This window comes from Mus musculus, chromosome 8, assembly GCF_000001635.26.
Source record: "Mus musculus strain C57BL/6J chromosome 8, GRCm38.p6 C57BL/6J".
Taxonomy (NCBI): Eukaryota; Metazoa; Chordata; class Mammalia; order Rodentia; family Muridae; genus Mus; species Mus musculus.
The window spans coordinates 109,846,775-109,872,312 of NC_000074.6; the positions used below are offsets into that span (position 1 = coordinate 109,846,775).

The 25,538-nt window shown below is 42.6% G+C and overlaps 2 protein-coding genes and 1 long non-coding RNA gene across 8 annotated transcripts in view; 2 read left to right on the forward strand and 1 right to left on the reverse strand.

Annotated features, from left to right (window-relative positions):
- The window catches only part of Ap1g1 (adaptor protein complex AP-1, gamma 1 subunit), an 85,628-nt gene extending 68,192 nt beyond the window's left edge, over nucleotides 1–17,436 (forward strand). For both annotated transcript variants that reach the window (NM_009677.6, NM_001301211.1), the window contains 10 exons: nucleotides 2,847–2,969; nucleotides 4,267–4,356; nucleotides 4,926–5,053; nucleotides 6,768–6,872; nucleotides 7,892–8,033; nucleotides 8,209–8,335; nucleotides 8,572–8,679; nucleotides 8,799–8,959; nucleotides 12,025–12,123; nucleotides 13,320–17,436. In NM_009677.6, coding sequence (NP_033807.2) covers nucleotides 2,847–2,969; nucleotides 4,267–4,356; nucleotides 4,926–5,053; nucleotides 6,768–6,872; nucleotides 7,892–8,033; nucleotides 8,209–8,335; nucleotides 8,572–8,679; nucleotides 8,799–8,959; nucleotides 12,025–12,123; nucleotides 13,320–13,421 — 1,185 coding nt within the window. In that variant the 3' untranslated portion in view covers nucleotides 13,422–17,436. The remainder of the gene's footprint in view (nucleotides 1–2,846; nucleotides 2,970–4,266; nucleotides 4,357–4,925; nucleotides 5,054–6,767; nucleotides 6,873–7,891; nucleotides 8,034–8,208; nucleotides 8,336–8,571; nucleotides 8,680–8,798; nucleotides 8,960–12,024; nucleotides 12,124–13,319) is intronic.
- Gm17344 overlaps nucleotides 1–21,756 on the reverse strand; it is a 31,164-nt gene extending 9,408 nt beyond the window's left edge. The window contains exons 1-3 of one of the 3 annotated variants that reach the window (XR_003947453.1): nucleotides 21,522–21,756; nucleotides 13,099–13,257; nucleotides 6,899–7,016 (exon numbers count right to left, since the gene is read on the reverse strand). This is a non-coding gene — a long non-coding RNA (predicted gene, 17344). Of the gene's footprint in view, nucleotides 1–5,759; nucleotides 7,017–13,098; nucleotides 13,258–21,521 lie in introns of those variants that run through there. The other 2 variants (XR_003947454.1, XR_003947452.1) reach the window with 2 other exon arrangements.
- Phlpp2 (PH domain and leucine rich repeat protein phosphatase 2) overlaps nucleotides 21,743–25,538 on the forward strand; it is a 76,155-nt gene continuing 72,359 nt past the window's right edge. Inside the window, exon 1 of one of the 3 annotated variants that reach the window (XM_006531010.4) lies at nucleotides 21,743–21,943. In XM_006531010.4, coding sequence (XP_006531073.1) covers nucleotides 21,845–21,943 — 99 coding nt within the window. In that variant the 5' untranslated portion in view covers nucleotides 21,743–21,844. The remainder of the gene's footprint in view (nucleotides 21,944–25,538) is intronic. The other 2 variants (NM_001122594.2, XM_030243551.1) reach the window with 2 other exon arrangements.

A 25,538-nucleotide genomic window follows, 5' to 3' on the forward strand; every position in this document is an offset into this window, starting at 1 on the left:
TGGCTTAGACTGTAGTATAAGACCCTGCCATTTGACAAACAGAACATCAACAGAATTTGGTAGGGAATTTTCTAGGATAAGCTGGTTTTTATTTAGCAAATTTAGTTAATTTCCTAGGAGATTATGATGGTTTGTATACGCCTGGCCCAGGGATTGGAGGTATTTGGAGGTGTGGCCTTGTTGGAGTTAGGTATGGAACTGTGGGTGTGGGCTTTAAGACCCTACTCCTAGCTGCCTGGAAGCCAGTCTTCCACTAGCAGCCTTCAGATGAAGATGTAGAACTCTCAGCTCTGCCTGCACCATGCCTGCCTGGATGCTGCCATGCCCCTGCCTTGATAATGTACTGAACCTCTGAACCTGTAAGCCAGCCCCAATTAAAAGTTGCCTTGGTCATGGTGTCTGTTCACAGCAGTAAAACCCTAAGACAAAGACTGAAAGTTGATAAATGGATTGATAATAGGGATTAAGCATATTCTAACAAAGTCTTGATAATTTAGAACACTCATTCTTATGATGGCCATGTGACATTTTTTCCTTAGCCCTGTGAGAATATGACATTAGAATCTAGCTGCTGCCTTCCAACAGGTCCTAGCGTCTTACAGATACTGACAGCCACCCTACTGGGGGCATTGCAGACAGGCTATTAATGTTAAGGTGTCAGTGCCACATGTGCCCCACCCCTCACTCTTTCCCTGGCTCTGCCTAGAGACAGCTCTTGCTGTGAGCTTTTCCCACCAGAAGGTTTAAGAACTATACTTCTGTCACATGGTTCTTGATTGTCTTCAGAGACAGATGCAGTTAGTTTCTGGTCTAGGGCCTAAACCTCAGAGCCCTCACTGTGCTGTTGCCCCTCTGTCCAGCTTATATAAATGATTTTTATTCTTGAAAATGCAGTAAGCTTTTTTTTTTAATAGCCAAAAATGTGGGGTTTTTGGTTCAGTGTGAATTTGAAAAGTTGTTTTTTGTTGGATGAAGTAGTTAGTTTCTCAAATTGTGATACTTTCTCTTTTTGAAAGTGCTGTACACGGGAGTATGTAAATATTTAAGCCATATTATAGATCTTTTTAGCTTCCCACTTTCTTTTTGACCATTTTTCTTCGTGTTGAGTGGGCATTCTGGTTGCTTGTGATACCAGCCCTTCCAGAATGCACAGGGTTAGGTCTGGCTAGTGTCTTGTAAGTCAGCTCTGCTGTTGTTTCCTGCAGTCGAGTGATTTTGGCTGGGATCCCCACTCTATGTCACAAGTGGCTAGTTATAGCATTCTAACTGCCTGGAACTTATCTTCCCCATAGGTTAAGTGGCTTTGCTTTGTTGTAGCTGCAGATGTTGGGAGAATATTAAAATATTAAAGATAACAGGCTTACTAATCAGGGGTGGGGTTCCTTGCAGCTTTAAGCCTGTAGTACAAGCTATGCAGGAGGCTGAAAGTTCAGGTCCTGCCAAGGTGGTGAGACTGTACTTCAAAATGAAAGTCAGGGCTGCAGAGATGGCTCATTTAGTGAAACACTTGCTGAACAATTTGCAGGCCTGAGTTTGATTCCCAGTCCATGTAAAGAAAAGGTTGGGTGTAGTGGAACATTCCTGTAGTTCCAGTGTTGTGCAGGCAAAGACAGATTCTTGGAGCTTGCTGGCCAGCCAGCTCAGCTGAATCGGAAGCTCCTGAATCAGTGATAGTTCCTGTAAGTAGAGAGTGACTGAGTGACTGAGGAAGATACCAGATGTCAACCTCTGGCTTCAGTATGTGTGCACATCCATCCACACATAGACACAAGCACGCCAGTAAGAAGAGGGTGGAGGTGGGGTTGGTGCTGGCGAGACTAAGAGCACCTTTTGCTCTTACAGAAGGCCCAGATTTGGTTTCCAGCATCAACTGGCTTACAACCAACTGTAACTCCAGTCCCAGGGGATCCAATGCCCTGTCTTGACCTTATGGATACCAGACACACATGTAGACACCCATGCAAGCAAAGTACACGAGTAATTGGTAGGGAAGGCAACTGAAGAGAAGGTTCAGTGAGTGCTTATGTAGCATTTACAAGACTGTTTTCAATCCCAGGTGCCATGCCAAAATCAGTGGATCAGTGCATGAATAATAAATGCAAACTATTCCCTTCCCCACCGTTTGTTTATTGATTGATTGATTGTATAATATCAGTGAGTACTAGTTTTTAATGGCAGTGTGATACTTAGATAAGCTGATTTTTGACATTCCTATGCTGTGCTGGGGTATGGTATAGTAATGATGTTTGCCTGGCCTTGGTGAGAGCCCTATATTTGCACGTAATGCTTAAAACAAAAGAAAATAACAGAACAGAACAAAATAGACCCGTCCTTTGGCTCTGTGCACAGGAGGCCTGTCATTGCTTTCCCTAGAGTAAGTGCTGAAGCTTGCTCATGGGGTTTTAATAATGTTGGGGGGTTGTGGAGAGCAGAAGTGGTTCACAAAGAATGCGGTTTTGAAATTTCAGGGTCTTAACCTAAGTAGAAAAAAAATGTTATCCTTGGAAATGTGAAATATTGTGTTTTGATTTTGACTGTCAATTTGTGTGTGTGTGTGTGTGTGTGTGTGTGTATGTATGTGTGTGTGTGTGTGTGTGTATGTGTGTGTGTGTGTGTATGTGTGTGTGTGTTAGAATTTGTTAGAATTGAAAAGCTTAAACTATTTTAGCCAGACTTTGAGGCTTGGGCTGTTTGTAGACCTGTTGGTTAGAATTACCCTGTGTTTGCTTTTTGTTTGTTTGGTTTTGTGTAGTCTTTTCAGAACACAATTGGCAAACCTGATCGCCTGCGCTTACCCACACTGCTTATGTGGTCTTTAGTAACTAACTGTTCCTGTTTCCTTTTAGGCAGGAAGTTATGTTCGCGATGATGCAGTTCCTAACTTGATTCAGTTAATAACCAACAGTGTGGAGATGCACGCTTACACCGTCCAGCGCCTGTACAAGGCGATTCTCGGTGACTATTCTCAAGTAAGTGCTTCATTTTCGGTTTCTTCTTGGGAAGAATGCTCTGATTTTCTTCTTACATCACTAACACTGAGACATATGATCTGTTTTGAACTTTACAATTGATGATACGTAATTTACATTAAATATTTTTTTGGGCCTGGACAGTAGCTTAGCCATTAAAGTTTCTGGACTCCGCAAGCAATGAGGACCTGAGTTTTAATACCTTGTACCCTTGGTTCTTTTTTTATTATTTTTATCATTTATTAAGTTCTGTGACACAAGATCTTACTATGTGTCCCTGACTAGCTTGGAACTCACTGTATAGACCAGTCTGTTCTCAAGTTTATAAAGATCTGCCTGCTTCTGCCTTCTGGATGCTAGGATTATAAAGGGCACGTGTCACCCACCACCCCTACTACCCACCCCCCCACACACACCTCTTTTTTTAAAAAAAGATTTATTTTTTATTGTACATAAGTACATTGTAGCTGTCTTCAGACGCACCAGAAGAGGGCATCAGATCTCATTATAGATGGTTGTGAGCCACTATGTGGTTGTGGAATTTGAACTCAGGGCCTTTGGAAGAGCAGTCAGTGCTCTTAACCGCTGAGCCATATCTCTAGCCCCCACCCCCCTTTTAAGGCACATGTGTAATCCTAGTGCTGGTGAGCAGGAGACAGGTGAATTCCCGTGGCTTTCTGGCCAGCCAGCCTAGCCTGATTGGTGAAGACAGGCCAGTGAGGGTTCCTGTCTCTAAAAGAGTTGAACAAAAACTGTGGCTGAGACTGCAGACATTGCTAAGTGGATAAGGCTCTGTCTGTACAAGCAGACATCTTGAAAACTATAGTTGGGGTCACCAGAACAAACATGAAAGGCAAAAAATGGGGTCACCAGCACCAACAAAAGAACATAGACGTGCTTACGTATGCCTGTCTACCTGTGGTTCTCACACTCACATTGTCTGTTCAGTAGAGAGAGAGAGACCCTGCCTCAATGAATAATGTGGAGATGGAGTGAAGATGTCAGCCTCAGGCCTCTACTTCCACATGTGCACATATGCACATAAACCCACACACGAGTTTACATGCATACACATATAAGAAAAAAAGGCGGTCAACATCTGAGAAGCAACAGAAAGAGGTTGATTTCTGGCCTCTACTTTCAGCCATGTCTATGTACACACACTTAAACCAATATATACAAACACACTCAGATACATGTATACCTACCTGCACATATATAAACATGCACATATAGAAACACATGCACAACAAGGAATTTTCTGGGAAGATTGAAGGCCTTGACTTTGTTTTGGCAGCAACCCTTGGTACAAGTGGCTGCGTGGTGTATAGGTGAATATGGCGATCTTCTTGTGTCTGGCCAGTGTGAAGAGGAAGAGCCTATTCAGGTATCTCTTGATATTCTTAGCTAAGGAGGTAATGAGAATGTGTTTTTGATAATGGAGCAATGTTTAATGGGGAGTTGGAATTGATTCTTGGAAGCTTTTTACAGAAATCATATCTGGATTGTTTTAGACATGTGGCACTTAGAACATGCAGGATCTTGGGTTGTGTGGATTTAAATCCATTTTAGCAGGTCTGGGGAATATAGTAGGGTTATGGAGTTCTGGATTAGTGCTGGGTTCAGTCCCCACTATCCAACACAAAAACATGACCACTGATGTCTCTTCTCCATTGCAAATGTGGCTCTGGTTTCTCCCACTCTGGGCAGTTAAGGCAGCTGTGTTCATTTCCATTTGCTTATGGAAGAGTTGGCTTTTGAGAGGGTTTTGACAACAGCCTTGAACTCTTTGTGTTCTGTATGCCTCTTTCCTTCTGCCATAACCTGTTCTTAATTGACAATGGCTTTTTAAAAACCTGCTTTGACCAGTGGACTAATTTAGCATGGACTGCATGAGAGGCAGCACCTTGAGCTCACGGTTGTCACTGGCTACATGTTGCATCTTCTTCCTCTCAGGTGACAGAAGATGAAGTGCTGGATATTTTAGAAAGTGTCCTGATCTCTAATATGTCCACCTCTGTGACAAGAGGCTATGCTCTCACTGCCATTATGAAGCTGTCTACCCGATTCACCTGTACTGTAAAGTGAGTACTGAGGGAAGGAGAGTTGCAAGGTTGGTCTGTAACTCCCAAGGGTGATGGAGTGTCCTCAATATCACTCTCCACCTTAATTTTTGAGGTAGGGTTTCTTACTTAACTGGAAGCTCACTTATTTGACAAGTTGGCCACAAAGCATCAATAATCTATGTCTAAGGGATCACTTCTATAGCGCTAGGATTATATACTGTCACACTCAGTGCTTGCATGGGAATCGCTTTACCCACTGAGCCACCTCCCTAGCCTGTTCTGTAGCTCATTTGGTATTTTATTTGCCTAACACATACAAAGACCCGGGGCTGATCTTAAGCACTGCAAAAACCAGGGTCTAGATCAGGTGTCTATGATCATCCTTGACTTTATGACTAACTTCACGCTAAAGCTAGTTTATATGGGACTCCGTCTGAGAAGTTTAAAACCTTATCTTAGAAAATTTCAAGAATAGACAAAAATGGGGCTGGAGAGATGGCTCAGCAGTTAAGAGCACTTGCTACTCTTGAAGAAGACCCAAGTTAAATTCCCAGCATCCACATGGTGGTTAACAGCCATCTGTAACTCTAGTTCCAGTGATCCAATATTCTCTTCCAAATCTCTTCAGGCAGTGCACATACATGGTGAGCAGACATATTTTCAGACAAGGCACTCATACACATAAAATAAAAATCTTAGAAAAAAAGAAATGGAAAAAACTAGAGACAATAGTCAAATGAGTTTTAATTTACTTAGTACCACACACAGAATGATCAGTTCATTGCTCATCTTTCTTTTGTGTCAGTATTTTGTTTTGTCATTGTCTCTCCCTACTGTGCATTATTTTGCAGTATTTTTATAGTATAGTTTTATAGTATAGTTTCTAACATTTGTGGTTTATTGGGCTTTTTTTGTTTGTTTGTTTTTTGAGAAATGGTTTCTCCATGTAGCCCTGATAGTTCTAGAACTTTCTCTGTAGACTGGGCTGGCCTTAAACTCAGAGATCTGTCTGCTTTTGCCTCCCAGTGCTGGATTAAAGGCGTGCAGCACTATGCCTGCCTTGGTTTATTATATTCGAAGATGTTGGTGTAGGAATAAAATCCAGATTTGTGTGAGTGTCTTTGTGGGGGGTGTGTGTGTGTGTTTAAATCTTTTGAGTTTTAATTGGTGCTATTTTGAGCAAAAATTGATTTGAGTCAGTTTTCCTGGACTTTTCCGTTTCATTTTCAAAGTGGCCACAACCTATGAGCCAGATAGCTTTGTGAGAAGTGTAATTATTTAGTGTTTAGATTGCTACAAGGATTGTAGTGAGCACGCTAATGCTAAAACCTCATTTTCAAAGTTACTAAGAAAGAGAATTGGACAATATCCATTTCTTTGTGGCAAAGTGATGGGTGCTTTTGTTTGCAAGGGTCTCAATGAGGAGATTGGACGTCAGTCCTCACATGCTGGGCAAGCACTGCACCAGTAAGCTGTGTTCCCACACCTCCAGTAAGCTTGAGGATGGGGAATAAATACCTAGGTAGAAGTTTCTCATTACAATTACAATATTGATAAATGAGTGAATAGAGATAAGGGAATTATAGTTGTTCTTGAAACACAATTTGAATTAAGGAAACATAGAGAAATCAGAAATTTAACCAAGAAACTCTGTTTTGATCATCTTCACTGCTCCTTATAAATTTTGTGTTTTGAATGATTGATTTCATTTATCCTATTATCTGTCCCACAGCCGAATTAAGAAAGTGGTTTCCATCTATGGGAGCAGCATCGACGTAGAGCTCCAGCAGAGGGCAGTAGAGTACAACGCACTTTTTAAGAAGTATGACCACATGAGGTGAGCAAGAGCCTTGCTGTACCCACCTCTGGCACCTGAGTGACATGTCCTTTTTGTCCCTGAAGGACACTTGTTGCTTGTGCTGCATTTCCTTCCTTCTCACTGAGTGGCCGCTTTTCTCCATGTTTTCTTCTTTCTAACCTCCTAAGAAATAAACGTATTGAGTCAGATGGAGGCAGAGGCAGGTGGATCTGAGTTTAAGGCCAGCCTGGTGTACAGAGCGAGTTCCAGGCCAGCCAGAATTACATGGTGAGACCCTGCTTCAAAATAAATCATTAAAAAACAATGTGTTTTTTAGTCTACCTCCCTCCTCTACCTCTGTATGTAAAGTTTGCATCATTTTCCATTTTATTTGGCTAAAAGGCAGTTGGAGTTTTTTTCCAAAAGAATTTTTTTTCTTTATCTTTCTTGAGACATGGTTTCTTTGTATAACCCTGGTTGTCCTGGAACTTGCTCTATATACCAGCCTGGCCCCAAACTCAGATATCTGCCTGCCTCTGCCTCCCAGTGCTTGGACTCAAGGTGTGCACCACCACTGTCAGACCCAAGAGAAATAATTTTATTCAAATCCCATAAATCCCATTATTTGTAACATTTTGGTGCCTTGCTTTTTTTCTTCTTTCTGTTCTATAATACCTAAGTCCTGATTGAAGTCTGCTAATACCTGCTGGGTTACCTTTCGTTTGTCTTAGTTGTGTTTGGGGATTTAGATGTACATTTTATTTATTCAGAGACTCTTGACTGTTTCTAATCCAATTGAGAATGTAGGTCATGTATGTATTCTTGTAATACACCTTCTGTTCCAGTTTACGTGAGTGTATGTGAGTGCGTGTATGTGAGTGCGTGTATGTGAGTGCGTGCGTGTGTGTGTGTGTGTGTGTGTGTGTGTGTGTGTGTGTGTGTTGGGTGGGGAGGGAAGGGGAGATGCTTCCTCACAGTAACTGATAATAGTGGTTGTTTTGTGTAGGGTATGGAGGCTAACTGCCTAGAATGTAATTGACCACTGCAAATTCTTCTAGGTCTGCCCTACTTGAAAGAATGCCTGTCATGGAAAAAGTGACCACAAATGGCCCTTCGGAGATCGTGCAGACAAATGGAGAGACAGAACCAGCGCCCCTAGAGACTAAACCACCACCCTCAGGGCCACAACCCACAAGCCAGGTCCTTGTCTGGGGCTACTGGTGATATTATAGTTCTGTAGCTTATTTCTTAGCTGTTGTCCTTTAGTATTTTTTGATTGCTTGATAATTGCCGTCCTTGATGTTAAGTATTGAGGAGAAAAACTGTTAAATACACTTTAGACAAATAACTCGTGAATAATTATTTCCTTATTTAGGCCAATGATCTATTGGATTTGTTGGGAGGAAATGACATAACACCTGTTATCCCAACTGCACCTACAAGCAAACCAGCATCAGCTGGTGGAGAACTTCTCGACTTGCTAGGAGACATCACCCTGACAGGTGAGCCAGTCTGGGGTTATTTACTTTTTGGGTAGATAGACATCTTGGGGTAAAAGATACTGAAGGCATTTTTTTTTCTTAATGGTTATTTCTAGGGAACAGAAGTTAAAACATCTGAACTTTTTGTTCTGGTTTGGTCTGTGCTTTTGTATATTGTTGGGGCTCTTTCTTTGACCTGTGTTTGAAGTAACTGCAGGGCTTCCCTGAAATTGACTTTCTGTTGGAATTTGTTTTAGGTGCTCCAGCTGCTGCTCCTACCCCTGCCTCAGTGCCACAGATATCCCAGCCCCCCTTCTTGTTGGATGGGCTTTCCTCACAGCCTCTCTTCAATGACATCGCTCCAGGTACAGTTTCCATGCCCATCCTCACTTGAGCACTGAGTTGTGGTTATTGAGCAACAGGAGTACTGATTGTTCTGTTGTTACCTGCCTCCAATATGACTGATCTTCTTGTAATTTCCAAGGCATCCCCTCCATCACAGCGTACAGTAAGAACGGCTTGAAGATAGAGTTCACCTTTGAACGGTCAAACACCAACCCCAGCGTAACAGTGATAACGATACAGGCCTCTAACAGCACAGAGCTAGACATGACGGACTTTGTTTTCCAGGCTGCAGTACCAAAGGTATTACAATGGCTTCTCTGCCTATTTATTTTGATTAAAAATTAGCTAACATTGTTCCATGCATTTGATGAAGAATATATTTAATGTTTAGAGATTAAAATTTCAGATTTAACTTAAGTCAGTAGTGTTACAGAATCATTGAGGTCATCAAAACATGCCATTGTAGTCGATACTTTTACTTTGTTACATGCTTTAAAATATGTATGTATTTGGATGGGTCTCTGTAAATGTATTCTGTCTGTCTGTCTGTCTATATCCAACAAGGCCAGAAAAGGGCATCTGATCCCCTAGAGATGCACTTATAGGTGATTGTGAATTGCCTGATGTTGGTTTTGGGAATTGAACCTGGGTCCTCTGGAAGAGTAGCAGTTGCTCTTAACTACTGAGCCCAGTGATTCAGGCCCAGTAACTCTAGACCCAGTGACAGATACTCTTTCGGGTAGGATAATGAAAGAAATTTAGCTGGATATGATGGCACATGGTTTTAATTTCAGCACTTGGGAGAAAGAGGCAGGAGGATTGCCAAAAGTTCAATGCCAGCCTTATCTAAGTAGTGAATTTTAGATTGCCAGTGCTACATACATAGTTAAGACCTTTTTTTTTTTTTTTTTTTTTTTTTTTCCTCCGAGACAGGGTTTCTCTGTATAGCCCTGGCTGTCCTGGAACTCAATCTGTAGACCAGGCTGGCCTCGAACTCAGAAATCCACCTGCCTCTGCCTCCCGAGTGCTGGGATTAAAGGCGTGCGACACCACGCCCGGCCTTTTTTTTTTTTAAAGTAAACCAAAACTTAGGATTAGTGAGAACTGAATTTTACAAGGTTGTAAGTTAATGCTTGAATGTTGACATAGGTGTAGTAATATAGCCAAAGGTCTAAAGCCACAAAATTTAATACAGAATTGAATGTTAATTTAGATAAAGGACTGTTTGGTAGTTAGTCACTAGATTAGAATTAAATTTTTTAAAAAACTAGAGATATTTTAAACCTTTAAAGTTACATTTATTTATTTTATGTGTCTGGTCATGTGCTGTCATGTATGTGTGTGGGTGCACATGTCGTAGTGTGTGTGGAGGCTGGAGGACAACATGCAGAAGGTGGTTCTCCCTTTCTGCCCTGTGGGCTCTGTGTCTTGAACTGTGGTCATCATCAGTGTTGGTGCAAGCACTCACTGAGCCATCCTCCAGCCTCAGAAAAGTTCCTGTCATGATACCTGGGTGAGTGAATCTTTCCCCTCAACCTCCAGTTTACTATTGGTACAGTGGCCATTTTGTAAATTGAAGTGTTTTAAATTTTAACAAGTTTTAATTTTTAGGAATATTTACATTCATTTTTGAATATTGAAAAAATTTTAATGAAGTTTAGAATGGGCAGAGAACAAAGGTTTTCTCTGAAAGATCACTATCAAGGTGTAGCCAATATATAAGTGAGCAAGTATGACTTTTCCAGTAGAATGCTAGAAACAGATATTAGGCTGTAATTTGCCAAGCCCTGCCTTAGACTGAACTAATCTTTACTAGTTTAACTAAAGCTAGTCTTAGCCTAACTTAGTCTTTGTGTGGCACGTGCAGCGTGGCATTCGTACAACACGAAGTTGGAAGCTGACAATGCTTTATCGTAGTTTCTGTTCATTTTTGTTAACCTTTGCTCATAATTTTTAGATTGTGTATAACGTATGTGTTTTAAAGTTATATGACATAGTTATGTCACTAATAAATCCTAGAGCTGTTTTGCTTTGCTCTTAGTACTCGCTGTGCTCCCTGACGTTGGCCAGTCTTTGTCTCATTTGCAGAGAGTGATGACGCCTAGCAGCATCACCTTTGTATGGCTTTGCTTTGGGTGTTATACCGGGCACTGTATTTTGTTGGTGTATCTTGAGTTTCAAGATGCTACATTTTATAGATTCTACTATGTAGCTTTCATTTTTTAATGTCTCTGAAATTGACATGCAGTTTGAACTTGATACCTTAAAAGCTGAGGATGGAGCTCAGATGGAGCACTTGCCTAATGTATGAGGCCCTGAGTTGGATCACCTCTCCCGGTGCTTAGTCATAGTTTAATAAACTTGGTGCCTAGTCATAGTTTAATGGGAAGCTTTTGTTCTTTTTTTGGTGCTATATAAAATAACTATTTGCATCATAGTTGATAGTATCTTAAATGTAATGAAATATATTTAATGACATTTTCACCTTACATAATTCATTTTGAGAGTAGAATTATAAATGCGACTCAAGACAATAAGTCTGTGCTTCCTGTGTGACTCTTTCCTTTTCTAATATTTGAGCTTATTTATAAAAGGGCTTCTCTGTCAGTCAGGGAAGGCTTTTTACAATGTGGCTGACCTGGCTTGCTTAAAGCACTTTCTTGTTTCATCTTTAAACAGATAAAAACCTATCCATACTCAACAAATTAAAGATATTTGGCTTATCTTGGTCTTTGTTGTTTGGGCTGGTTTTGTGTGTACTTGTTCTTTAGGGCCTTGTGACTCTGGTGGAATAACCCTGAATCTTCCACTTACATAGTAACAGCTGGCTTTTCAAGCCATTCCTTCACTTCTCTTGTAGGGGCAAACCTTGGCACACCTTGGCATAATGCACATTATTCAGGTTTTAGAAAACAAGTCCCTGAGGCCTAGTCATCAAGTTCCACAGAAACATAAAGGTCTATAGTCAGGGTCTAGTATGTTGGCTTATTGTATCTGGAAAGCTTTTCTTTCAGGTTCTTTTTGGCTTTGTTTCAGTCCACAGGCATCCAATCTTTACTTGCACAGTTGATCTACTAAGCTGGGTTTCCAGAACAAGGAGGGTTACCTTTTGAGAAGTGAGTCTAGAGCTCCCTTAGCTAGAGACAGGAAAGTGGCACCTTTATGTTCCCACAACCAGAGACTTGAATTGAGTGAGTGATGTTTTGCTTATATATCATGGGTAGGTGTCTGGAATGTATGCACTGGGCAAAACTTAGAGAAACCTGTTTTTTGACCCATCTGCTGGCTGTCTAACTTCTTACTTGCTGACATCTTTGACCTAACACTGCTGTTTGTTCTCAAGAGTCCCCTTTGTTCCTCTGTAGACATTCCAGCTGCAGCTTCTGTCTCCTAGCAGCAGCGTTGTCCCAGCCTTTAATACAGGGACCATCACACAAGTCATTAAAGTTCTGAATCCACAGAAGGTGAGTAGTACATTTGAAACAGGTCTGTAAACGATATAAGCTTATTACTTTATAAAATAAATCTTCATTTCAGTTTTATATGTTTCTGACTCAGAACTAGGAAAATGCCTGGTCTAACTTCCTTGTTCTTTTATAAAGATAAACCAAGCTCAGGGACATCAAAAAGATTAGTGACATTAAAATGCAACTAAAAATTCTCTATTGTGAGGGTTAAAGGTATAGTTTTGAGGATTTAGCAAAAGTTTAAATCAGAGGTAAAATCAAAAATCCGTATTTACTGCTGTAATTAGTATGATTATCAAAACTGGGAGCATTTTAAGTGAAGTAGTTAAATGAAAACAGTAGAAACCCATTTAGCAAGAGTTTCACATTATCTTCTCAATAAAATCAATTGGTCCTGCTTCATAACTAGCTGTGTGGTTTTCAGTGTTTGCTTTTCAGACTCTCTGGCTGTTTCCTTTTATATTACTTTGCCTTTTCTCAGTTCTTTTGTATCTTGATCATGTCATTAGTACAAACAAGCACACATTATTTTCATCATCTGATATCTGCATCAAAACTTTTTACAATGTTTTTATATTTGACATTTGTCACAGAAAGTATAATACTCTTAAAAAACCATTCTTGTTACCTGTGTACCCAGGTATTTCTTTTATGCTTTAGAAATACAAACATTGATGATATTTACTGTGGGTTTCGTAAACCAACCAGCAGGTGACCCATATGTAGAACTTGTGACAGTGTGTTTCCTCATTTTTCTAGAGACTTGGACAAAGTGTTAAATCGTTTGTTTCCCCACCCCACAACCCCACCATCGGAGACCTACTTGGTATTCTAGATGTGTGTGTTCTCTCCTATTGATGGCTTGATGCTGATCCTTAGGCTCCTAAGTGACAGATGCTTTAGCACTGGCTGTTTGTCTCTGTGCCGCTTGACACAGCCAGTCAAGCTGTTCCTTGGATGCACTCTATTTACCTTTAGGATTAAATACATTGTGGAGCCAGGCATGGCAGCACGTGCCCGGTAGTCCTCAGTACCTGGGAGCTTGAATCAGCATCACTTGAACTGAAGGGTTCGGGGCTAGCCTGGTCAACGTAGTGGAACCCTGTTTCCAAGAAGTAGTCCATTTGTAGACTGGAGAGACAGGGAGATTTCATTTCAGTGAATTAATTTATGGTTCTCTTTCCCTTTTATAGCAACAGCTGCGAATGCGGATCAAGCTCACATATAATCACAAGGGCTCGGCAATGCAAGATCTAGCAGAAGTGAACAATTTCCCCCCTCAGTCCTGGCAATGAGGATGCAGCACCATTCTCATTCTTATCCCACTCAATCAAAGGAATTCTGGGAAGGAGGTTGTGATTGCTGGCAAGTCCCCCCAACTGTACCATGGGCACGAGGAGCTGAGAGAACTGTTGAGGAGGGTTTTCCTCAAGTTACTGCTGACCTTGAAGCATCAGTAAAGACTAATGTCCTCTCCTCCGCTGTTGAGGCTGGCTGCTTCTCGAGGCTACTTTGCACTCTTCCTCCTCTCCTCCCTTTTCTGCACTTCACCCCTCCCACATTTGCAGCCAGAATCAACATTCTCTGGGCCACTGAGGCAATCAGCAGCTGGCCTGGAGGAGAGGACTGGGATTCACGGCAAGAAAACAAACACTCTGTCTCTACAGTCAAGAGTGGCCCCTACTTTCTACTGTTGCATCTCTGTGGACTGGGCAAGGTGGGGTGTTTATTCCTCACTAGCTGGTTTCCATCGTAAGTCTGGAATGGAATTGTAACAGTGGACACGAGGGAGCTCTGCCCTTTTCTGCTGGTTCTCCTGATGTTTGAAAGAGGTGTTAGGCTCCTGGAGCCTTATCTGTGCATTGCTGTATACACACAGACACACATGTATGTATGTTTGTTATATAAAAAAGCTGGTTAGACCTTGAGAGGTTGTTTGTAAACACTGGACAGATGCAGTTCAGAGAGCTTGGGTTGAGATTTGGCATGAAGGATATGGTGCTCTATTTGTAATAGAAACTTTCAAGGCTCTTCCAGCTCCCTTTCTCTTCGTTCTTTAGCTGTAGTCACGAGTTCTCGCTCCATGATTTTCAAGATCAATTCCCATTAAATTGCAAAGTGGATACTTTCTAAAAGACACATGAATAGTTATTAATGATCCTATTCCCCCACAATGATTCTCCCAAGCCTGTCACTTGCCTGTTTGAGCTGTGGTAAATGGGTCAAAAGAGGAGTTCAGTCTTAAGGAGCAGACTCTGTCACAAAACACCGTGGCCCATAGGAAGAGCAGACCCAGACTCACTCTGGAGTCAGCTTATCCGTTGCTCCAATCCTCCCTTTTAGTTTCCTGAGCCTGGCTTGGACCTTGGCATTCCGTTTGAATTCCTTCTTCTAACTGGAACATTTGTGTTGTATCTGTAACACTGGCACTGAAATAAAGACCACACGGTTAAAGAAATCGTTCCCACATTGTACTTTATGGTGTTGAAATGAAGCTTTGTAGCTTCCTTGCCCCCTATGTGAGAGCAAGTCTTACGGTCACCATAGGGTAGGAATGTCCTTTCCTGAGTATGAGAAATTGGTCTCTTAAGAAACCAATCTCATGAACATTCGAATTAAAGGTTTGAGCTTTTTAAACAGTAAGAGTGCCGAGTGTTTTTTAGAAAAGACCCCAATATTACCAAATCTTTATGTTGAATTGTTGGAATGAGGTGAAGGTGATTGTCTGTGGTACACGTTGAATGTACTATGTATGTTCAGGTATTCAGGCATCATGTCCAGTTTACTGCAGGAGAAAGTAAAAGTGGGCCCCCTTGCTTGTAAAGCGTTTGCAGTTGTTACTGTATTATGCAGTAAGACGACACTTTGGCTTCAGTTTTAACTCTTGATACAAATCTCCCTTTCTCCCTGCTCCATTTCACCACGCCTTTACTTAAATTCTTCAGTGTCTTGTCAAACCTAGCTCTGTATCAGATGCTAGACTATTCCTAACATTGACAAACTGGAGTTGAACTAAAGGCTCCAAAAGGGAAAGTTTCTGGTCTTAATAGTCCTGTAAGAGCAAGATTTACTGAAATTTACTTGACTGGGTAAATGGACATCTGAGTTACAAACAGGATATTTCTCCTGTGTTCAGCAAAACAGGTGTGGACAAGTGCAGACTTTAGACAGCCGCTCTGCCTGATCAGTGGGAGCCGTTAGGATTTCCTGCAGACGGATTTCATTGGATGCATAGTTAATGCTGTGAAACGTGATAGGATTAATGCTGTATTGGTGGATTTCTTGAATAGAATTTTGTCTTAACATTCCTTTTTTGTGTGGAGGCTTTATTTTCTCCATTTGTAGCTAACCAGCTCAGGTTTTTTGGTTGCTTTTTGTTGTTGTTGTTGTTGAACTGAGTTGAATCTGAAGAAATCTGCTCAAGACCAAGTGCTAGCCGATGGAGCTGGAAAGATCTCCTCTGTGGACAAAGCCTCAGCCCGGGTGATGAGTTTGGAGGTAGCATTTACAATCATCCATGGCTTTATCGAGAAGGAAAAAAAAAATCATGGCCTTAACACAAAGGGTGCTGTGTAGATATGGAGTTCATTTGGGAGACGACCTGAACACCATACTGACGGACTAGCAGCCAGATGCCTGCCTAGGATGCTGACGGTTGTGAAGACTGTCCCCTGTGATTGGATCTTTGAAAGCTTCAGCGTGCCTTCTTAGTTTCTAGGAGCATTAGTTCTCTTCTCACTCGGCCTTGCAGCTTAAAGGAGGAATCTCTTCGTTTCTGTGACTACGCGCGCACATTTCAGTCATTCCTTTCCCACACGTGACCCTTCAAGAGGAAACAGATTTGGATGTATATGACAACCTCGGAGCCTTTGTGAAGAGAGTGATTTCTGTGACTTTTGAATAAAGCCAAGGTGATAAGCAGTGAGCCCCACTTATTGACAGTTTTATACGCACTTGTACCTCATTAGCATCGCCTTCCTCGAGGAGTAGTTTTTATGTCATCCTTCTTTCCCATCCCAGAGTCACCCTAAGGGAGAGTTCCTCTAAGTAATCTCAGACAACTGTACACGCTTCTCCCACAATGCTTTGGTGCTGTTACCTTGAGATGGTTTAGGGAGTCATGGAGGTTTTCTGCTGTGTATGTTATCATCTGTTAAACTTCGAGGTGTTTTGGTTTTTTTTTTGGTTGTTGTTTTTTGGTTTTTTCATTTAAAGCAACATTCCTCAGTGTAACAGTACAGGTATTCCTTGCTTGGTTCCTGGTGTGGCTCTTAACCTTTGTTTGTTTCCCTCACATATGAAAACAGACTTTTAAAACTGTCCAGCACTAATAGTTTGAAATTTTCCATCTCCCATATGACACCTTGCTTTTCATTTCTGCGCCCTTTTAGAGAATGTTGGAAGTTAGGGAATACCGCTTTTGTGGTTCAACTTTATTTTCTTCTACATTGGAATATATTTCGGCCGTGAAAACTTGGGGAAGGAGGAGTTTGAATGTGTATTTTTCTTTTCCTACTGAATGTATTTTAACTACAGAGCCCTAAACTGAGAGAGAACAACAACAACAACAAAAAATGCATATTCACAAACTTTGTGGTTGGGAGGGCATTTGTCAGTCTGGGTGTGGGGGAAGGGAGAACTGCACAGGAAGTTCTGAAGTTTAAAATACTTCTGACCAGCTTTGGCTCGGGAGGGTGGGGCTGTTTGTGGAACTGAAAGTGAAAACCCTTTTCAAGCAATAGCAGAGAGTGGGTCCCATGGACAAGGTTCCAGTCCCAGAACCTGGAACTCTTAAACAGAAGAAAAAGCTGAAGCGGCTTGAAGCAGCTTGAGCAGTTGCTTCTTGCTCCTGGCTTCAAGACAGAGCATTGGAGACTTTCTCCCCTTAAAGACCTGCATTTGCGCTTTGTGTGTTTTGTTTTTATTTTATTTGGGGGACCTCATGGGAAAGGGCTTCTGCACTCCTTCCTTTGTGAACCCCACTGTGTTCTTGTATCATCGTCCTTCTCCTTTTACTATGTTGTAAGTTACGGTTTTCATTAGGCCCCATCACATCTTCTTTACTGTAAAATTATTAAAAGGCTGTTTCCAAGTGGGGCAGCTAATGAAGTTCTAATTATTGCAGACATATTTTTGAGATGTAAAACACTTTAAAGTGAAATGATAAGTCTCTTGGAGGCGAGTGAGGAATAACATGGATGTAAACATTTACATGGGATGCATTCGGATTCTGCTGTGTGTATTGTCTTTTGGTTGAAACAAATTATGAACAGTGACTAATAATAAAAAGTCAATACTCAATGATTTAAACTTTGCTGCCTTGCTTCTTGGATGTGAATCAGAAGCCCAAGATGAATTCTTATTCCAAAGCTTTGAGCTACACCGAGCCTTTTAATGTTCCTTTGAGCAGAAATCTCACCTAGAGAAGAAACATTTAAAAACCTTGTAGATGTTTTACACAGAGAAAAGTCCAAAGAGCAAGTGGACATTTAACTGGAATGCAGTTACTGTCAGGTTTGTTTTCTCCACATAGGCGAATCCTCAAAGCTCTGAAGCCACTATGATGAACTATGTAGCAAGGGTACCCATGTTTTATTATAAGTTAGGGTTCGTGTTTTGTTTGATTGATTGCTTGGTTGATTTTGGTGAGTTGTTTTGGTGACTTGATAGAGAAAGGCCTAACTAGCCCAAATGAATGACATTCCATGGCTTATTTTGCATAACACGTGAATTCCTTTTTTACTTGGGAGGCAGGTGAAAGGGCAGCCTCTGTTGCTGTAAAGGTGTTGTTCCTCAGGAGCCATTCTGCTTGTTATTTGAAATAGTCACTAGGACCTGGGGTTCACCCATTAGACAAAGCTGGGTGGCTATTGTCTCCACATCCCCAGGGCTGTGATTACATTAGACCTGCTTTGGGGAGTTCAGGTCCTCATGCTGGCATGGCAAATTATCTTCACAAACTTGATAACAGTTTTTTGCTGAAGGTTGAAAGCTCTTGGTTTTCTCTTGACTCTCACAATCCCTAACATTCCCTTAATTGAGAATGAAGAAGATATGACAGTTTCCAGGTTGAAGAGGGGGAGGGTGTGGGCCTGGGTAGGTTATCTCCTTTATGCAGCAGTGCCCTTTGGCACTGTTTGATAACATTTCTATAAACTTGTTTTCTACTTGGAGTAGTTAAAATACATCGTTTCTGTATTTAAGTTTAACTGATGGAAATCTAAATATAATTAGGTGAAACTATAAAAGCCACAGTAAACAGACAGTAGATGTTTACTTAACAGTACGATGGGTTGTGCATAGGTTTAAATGTCATTCCAGAACTACAAGATTAATTTTAATCACATGAATGGCTTATTATTCTGTGATCTCCTCCAGTTCAGCTGTCTTTATATGTGGGGGGAAGAACTGTTCAGTGGTTGGAGGTGCAGCTTAGTTCTTGCCTAGCTTATATGAAGCCCCAGGCACACGTTAAAAGGAGAAACAGAAAAAAAATTCCTTCAAATTTTGAAATCAGGTAAACATTGGAACCAGAGGACACAACGCCTAGACCTGCTTATCCTGTGGTAGCATAACATTGGGGTTGGGCCTAACGAAGACTTTGTGATCACTGAAAGATTGGGAGCTAGGTATCAGTAAATAGATCTGAACTTCCAGGCTCCTCTACATAGTCTGACCTTAGCGCTCTTTCTCGACGGTGTTCTGGAGAGGTAGTGGGCGTGTGGAGCCCAATAGGAAGGAGAGGAGGGATGCTAATGCCTCTTTGCCTTAGTATGATGGGTAGTGAGGAGCCTGCAGTGATGGCAGATGGTTTTGTGTATACACACACACACCCCACACACATACATAAATCCCAGAGGAATTTATTTTTAGGGTTAGTCTCAGCTGTTCACCATTTCCAGAAATGATGGTTACATAACACTTGGCATACATGTTGCCTTGACCTGGGGGAGAGCACCAATTGTGACCTTTGTGACAGTGTGCTATGTTAATGGCAGTCCATAATCTGAAAAGGAGACATCAGCTGATTATTGCTGATTAACTGGATCTGAAGTAGTGGGGACCTTTAAAGGTAGCTGCTTAGAAAAAACTGATTCTCTGAGACCTTCCGAGCCAGTGCTCTTGGGCTATTTTTTTTTTTTTTTTTAATAAGTGGTGTTGCCAGTTTGAAGTAGTAAATCTTAGCTTCTAGCATATGGATTCATTTTAAATTGATGGTGTAGGCTACTATCCAGATAAGGAAAAAGATAACCATCTATAAAACATTGCTGTTCCCTAGAATGAACTCATTGCTGGACTTGGGACACCAAAGTGATTAAGTCACATGCGATCTGTAAAAGGTAATCTGTAGTACCTCAAGAAAGTGGCTTTTGGAAACCATCTCCAACTATTTCCCTGCCCTTGGCTATCTACTTCTGTCTTCATGTTGGTGCCTGGTCCATTCAAAACAAAAAACCAAAACAAAAAACCAGTGTGTTTGCTGTGAAATCAACCAGGGTTAGAAATCCAACTAAATCAGGTAGGTATCTGAAATAATTTCAAAGTAGAAAGAAAACCCTGGGATGTAGCTTTTCTTTCACCTTTTATTAAACTTCACAGAGAGAAACCATGCTTACTGTAGTAAAAGAAAACAAAGAAAGGAAGATTGGGACTGTGGTAGAGGAAGGCAAAAAAAACGCCTTTTATAGAAGAAATGATTTGTATGAGGCAGAATCTTTGAAGCAAAGTTTTATCTTTCTTTTTCTTTTTTTAGATTTATATATTGATATATGTCAGTACACTGTAGTTGACTTCAGACACACCAGAAAAGGATGTCAGATCTCATTATGGGTGGTTGTGAGCCACCATGTGGTTGCTGGGATTTGAACTCAGGATCTTCGGAAGAGCAGTCAGTGCTCTTAACTGCTGAGCCATCTAGCCAGCCCGCAAAGTTTTATCTTGACATGTCAATTAGCTCCAAATTGAACAAAACATCTTAAGACAGGGCGGGCCAGGTCTATCTCGAATGCTGTTGCTTTTAAGCCTACAGTTAAAATACTCCAGACAAGTAGTTGCACAGGCCAAACTGAAGCAATGGGTAATAAGTGACCCTTTGCCCGGTTATCTTAGAAGTTGTTTTGCTTTTTAATCCCTTACAAGTTGGCTGAATATTCAACACATACATAAGAGAGGAAGCCCTAAAAATGAAGAGATCTAGAAGGCTTCTTACAAAATGTAGGAGCAGTTTAATGCTAATCACCTTTTGGGAAACCTAGAATTTCAGAATTACAGTGGCTACTATGAATCTTTAATATGAGTTAGGCTCTTTGTTCTGTCCAATCCACCTTGATAATGGCCAGGCAGATGTTAATCTAGTTCATTCACTCCTTAAGAACCAACGCAAGGGTCTAGAGAGATGGCTTAGTGGTTCAGAGCACTGGCTGCTCTTCCAGAGAACCCAGGGTCAACTCCCAGAGTTCACCTGTCAATTTACAACCATCTATAACTCCAGGTCCAGAGGATCCGACACTGTCTTCTGGCCTCTATCATCAGTCATACACGTGTTGTGTTGCATAGACTTAATACCCATAACAACACGGAAGACCCACCTGAAGCTGGGCATAGTGGTGCACATCTGCACTGGGGAGGTGGAGACAGGAGACTCTAAAAGTTCAGGGCCAGCTTTGGCTATATAGTGAGTTCGGGTCTGCCTGGGCTATGTGTAATTTTCTGTCTCAAAAAAAAAAAAAATCCGAAAGAATTAGATCAAGTAATTTGTACATGTATAGAATGTATAGATCTAATAATGAGTATAATTAACGGGGTGTGGTGACCCACGCCTTTAATCCCAGCACTTGGGAGGCAGAGGCAGGCGGATTTCTGAATTCGAGGCCAGCCTGGTCTACAAAGTGAGTTCCCGGACAGCCAAGGCTACATAGAGAAACCCTGTCTCGAAAAACCAAAAGAAAAAAAAAAAAAAAAGAGTACAATTGAGATTTGGAATTGGAATTAGGCAGACTTATAATTTGGCCCACTAACCACAAAACTATCTTTCACTCCAGGAACAAAAAGAGTCAGCTTTTAAAATAGGTGAATTAAGACTTGCAAAATAGAAAGCGGGCTTACACACCATGTTACTGGTTGAGTGGTTGAGGACGAGAAAGGAAATCTGATACTTTGATTACAGGAAAAGGACACTGAACTGTGCCTGGAAAGCTTAGTGTACTTGAGGTGGTTTGATGAAGAAGGTCGCCAGCTATCCCTAAGAGGTGAGTATAAGCAACAGTTCTTTCACCCCCAGTGGGTGCCAGGGGACAAGACACATTTGGGAGCAGGAAGCGTCTTGGATGGAGAATTCCAGCGCCGCCCATGGTGGAGGGTTGTATCTTGTCTATTTTAACAGGTGCAGGCCTTACCTGTCACTTCCTCTGGCCGCTTCTTGGAGGATCCAGAAAGTACCAAATTGCTCTCCCTGCGCCCTGGTCCTAGGAGCTCAGGGTGGAGCGCAGCAGAGGCTTACTCCGCCTGCAGTGGCGCCAGCCTCCCACAATTCTACTCCGGCCTCGCCAGGCTGACGACTACGCAGGTCCAGCGGGTCGGGGAGGGACCGAAGGGGGCGGAGCGTCTTGGTTAGGGGCGGGGTCTAGGCGGAGGGGCGAGGCCTCCCGCTGCTCGCGCGCGCCTCCGAGGCTCGCGCTGTCGCGCCGGGCCGGGCGTCTCTGTAAATCCTTGGCCGCCAATGGGGGAGGTGGAGCCCGTGCCCGCGGGCCCGCTGGAGCCCCCGGAGCCACCTGAAGCGGCGGCGCCTCGCCGGCCCGGAGGGATTCGGGTCCTAAAGGTGAGACGGCAGGGAGAGGGAGGAAGCAAGAGGGCTGTGGCCGCCTTCGCTAAGCTGCCCGAGGCGGCGGGCGCCCCCCGCCCTGCGTCCCTGGGCCGCTTGCACTTGGCCGGGCCGCCGCGGGCCTGCTGTGGGGCCTCCGGGCCGCGCCCCCGCCCTGGCCTCCGCCGCCCTGGTCCCCGGCGCTGTCCATCCCTGACCGCCGCCCGGCAGGCCCACGCCTTCGGGCAGCCGCTGCCCCCACCTTCCTTCCTCCCCGCATCCCCGGGACCTCAGTCTCCTCGCTGGGCCTAGCCCGGGGCCCCGGGACGGATTCCGGGGGGCTCCGAGGGCCGGCCGCGCCTGGCGGGAGTCAGGCGGCGAGTACGCAGGACTCGGCGGACACCTGAAGACATCACCCCAGCTGGAGGATGGCGGCGGCGATTGGCCAGGCGCCGCGGTGTGCGCGGGCTGCGCCGGCGGGAGCGGCCACGCTGCCCTCGGGACTGGCTGCGGGAGTTCCGAACCGGCTCTCGGCTCCAAGACGCAACACCCCGCGCTTCCCGCTCGGGGGACAGTCCCGGAGGATCTGCTGCCTGTGGACCTGCTGGGCGTGTTGCAGGGTTTGGGGGGCGGGGGTGGGAGAGCAGAGCCCGAAGGGGCACTCCTGCTTGGCTGACAATCCGGGGAGAAGGCAGTGGGGGAGCCGTTATGCAACAGGCAGCTAAGCGGGGCTTTTTGGTAGAATCAGGGGAGTAGGAGGATAGGAAAACAGATGCAGGGGAAAGGGGAGTGGAGCCTTGAAGGTGAGTGATGACAAGAAGTTTCTATGCAGGAAGAATGCAGAAGGTGAGCTGAGGTGAGGTCAGCAGAGATGGCTAAAAGGTGGCTAACTGGGTGGAGTTCTCTACTAACCTCTGAAATAGTGCAGAGACATTTTTTTCTGTAGGTTCAGTATATAAACGAACTGGAATAGTGGAATGGAATTCCTCTAGAGTTCTAGAAGAGCAATTGGCAGGATTTAAAACTTGCCAAAGAAGGGGAAGAAAATTAAGATTTAATGTGTTTCGAAACCAGTCTGCCAAACATCGAAGATACTTAATGTTAAAAGCAAACCTTAAGTAATTAAATGAGATTGTTGTTGAGTAATATTTCCTTTTATTAAGATTATTAGTAAAGTAGCACAAAGATGGAAGCAGCAGAAAAATTTATTTGTTGTACTTAGTGAATTCATAAAACCAATACTCAGTAGACTGAAATTTTATTTTCTGGCACCTCCCAGTGTTAATGCATAGTTTACTTTAGACTAACTTCATAACTGTTACCTACACTGTTACCTACACTGGAATTTACTCAAGCATAAATCGAAGTGTAATTACTCAAAGTCTTCCAGATATTTAAAATGATAGCAAATAACGAACTGTAAATTGTGAGTGGATTCAGTACAGGCAAGAGATCTGCAGGACTAACTTATGAGGAAATAGTTTTGAGAGATATCAAATGGCTTTTGGTATGCAGAGGATGGTCAATTTAAAAAAAAAAAAACTTTTCTTGTAACCTTTTTGGGTCATGTTGAAATGGCCAATTGCATGAATGGAGGGTTCCTGAAGCTCTCATTTTGGGATCATTAGAAAGATTCCAGTGATGGGTCGGTCAGTCTTGATTCTTGGTCAGAATTGAGCTCTTGCCATGAAAGTCTTTCTGAAAGGCCTTCCTGGCCTTGCTTTCCTGAATTAGTTAACACTAATCCTCGTAAATAAGTGGGATAGATGGTCATGGAAACAGGCCTTGTGTGTCCCGCAAGCAGAAGTTCTCTGGAGTTGCTGAGTGGTTCGCTCTCTCAATTTTAGCCTATAAAGAGTACAAGAGGTGAGCAGCAGACTTTCTGAACCTTGAAGAATGTCATGTTTGCCCACAGGTTTTTCTCTGGAGATGTTTGTAAAGACTTCTCTAGCCTAGGAGCATGGCTCTGGGTTAGGAGTGCAGGGAGGGTCAGCAGCCCTCCAACATACAAGGCTCTGGTTTTATTCCTCAGCTCAAGCATCAAAATACTTATAAAAAGTTGATGCATGCCTTAATCTTAGCACTTGGGAAGCAGAGGCAGGCAGATCTCTGAGTTCTAGGGCAGCCTGATCTATAGAGTTCCAGAACAGCCAGAGATACAGAGAGAACCCCTGTCTTGAAAAACAAAACAAATAAACAAAAAGACTTTTTATTCCTTTATACTTACACCCAAATCATGAACATTATTCTCAAGTTTTCATAAAAAGCTCTTCATAAAAGCCTTACATGACTGAGCCAACATAATTTATTCAGATTATATCAAGGACCATAGGACACTGGAGCATTTTATAAAAAGTGCACTGCTAAGCCAAGGCTCTGGGCTTGTACCTATGGCCTCTGCTATTCAGAAGGTTGACATGAGATCACACTTAAGCCTCAGGGTCTAAGGCCAGTTTGAGCAACGTAGAATGTATGTCAAAGTTCTAAAACTTTCTCAAGTTCCTGAATCAGGCTCAAGAGGTTTTCAGATGTTTCCTATGCTTTTGAGATTATGGTTTAGTTTAATCAGTCAGGAGATGATAGGAAGTTACAGCCAGTCTGGTTTGAATATTATTTGTCTTTTGTTTTTATCAAAATAGATGTCTTTGAAGTTGTGTTTAGGTGCATGCATGTTTGTGTGCCTGTGTATGGAGGTCAGGGGTGGATGTCAGATGTCTTTATCTATTGCTCTTCACCTTGTTGTTTGAGACAGGCTTTCTTACTGAACCAACTTACTAGACTGGCTCCCTAGTAAGCCTTTGGGTCTCCATCTTCCAGCACTGGGGTTGCCTGTATTTATTGCCACGTCCTGAGTTTACTCATGTGTAGTGACTTGAACTCAGATCCTGTGCTTCCGTGCCAAGCACATCACTGACTGAGCTGTCTGCTCAGCCCTAACTGTTGTGTAGCCCTGGCTGGTCTGGGACTTGTTATATATTCCATATTGACCTAGAACTTGCAGCACTCCTGCCTTTGCTTCCTGAATGCCATGTGGGCTCTAAACAACCAATTCCAAAACATTTCTAATGAGCTGAAAGGTTCTTCCTCTCCTGTTGTCCCTTAGAAACACTTCATAACGTAATACTGTTTAGAGCTGTTACTTGAAGGCAGAAACATCGACCTTAAAGTATTCTACATTCTGATGGGCTGGTCAGGCCAGAGCATAAGACTTAGAATTAGTATTTATGGTTGACTACCTTTGAGCTGACCTTAGTCCTCATGTATTATCTTTATTCTTAGAATTAAAAGTATTAAACACAAGTGGTGGCTACTCAGCTCGTGGTCTACATTAAAACGGTTGGCTTTGTAGACAGATTTTAATATTTAAAACAGTTTTTAAGGTTTATATTATCTTATGGGCTGAGTGTTTTGCTTGCATATATGTATATATATGCACTATATGCATGCTGGTGCTGTGGAAGTCAGAAGAAGGCTTCAGGCCTCCTGTTTTATGGTTGGTTATGAGTTACTGTGTGGGTGCTGAGAATTGAACCCGGGTCTTCTGCAAGAGCATCAGGGGTTGTAACTGCTGATGTAGCTCTCTCTCCAACCTTGACCTTTAGATGGTGAGTCT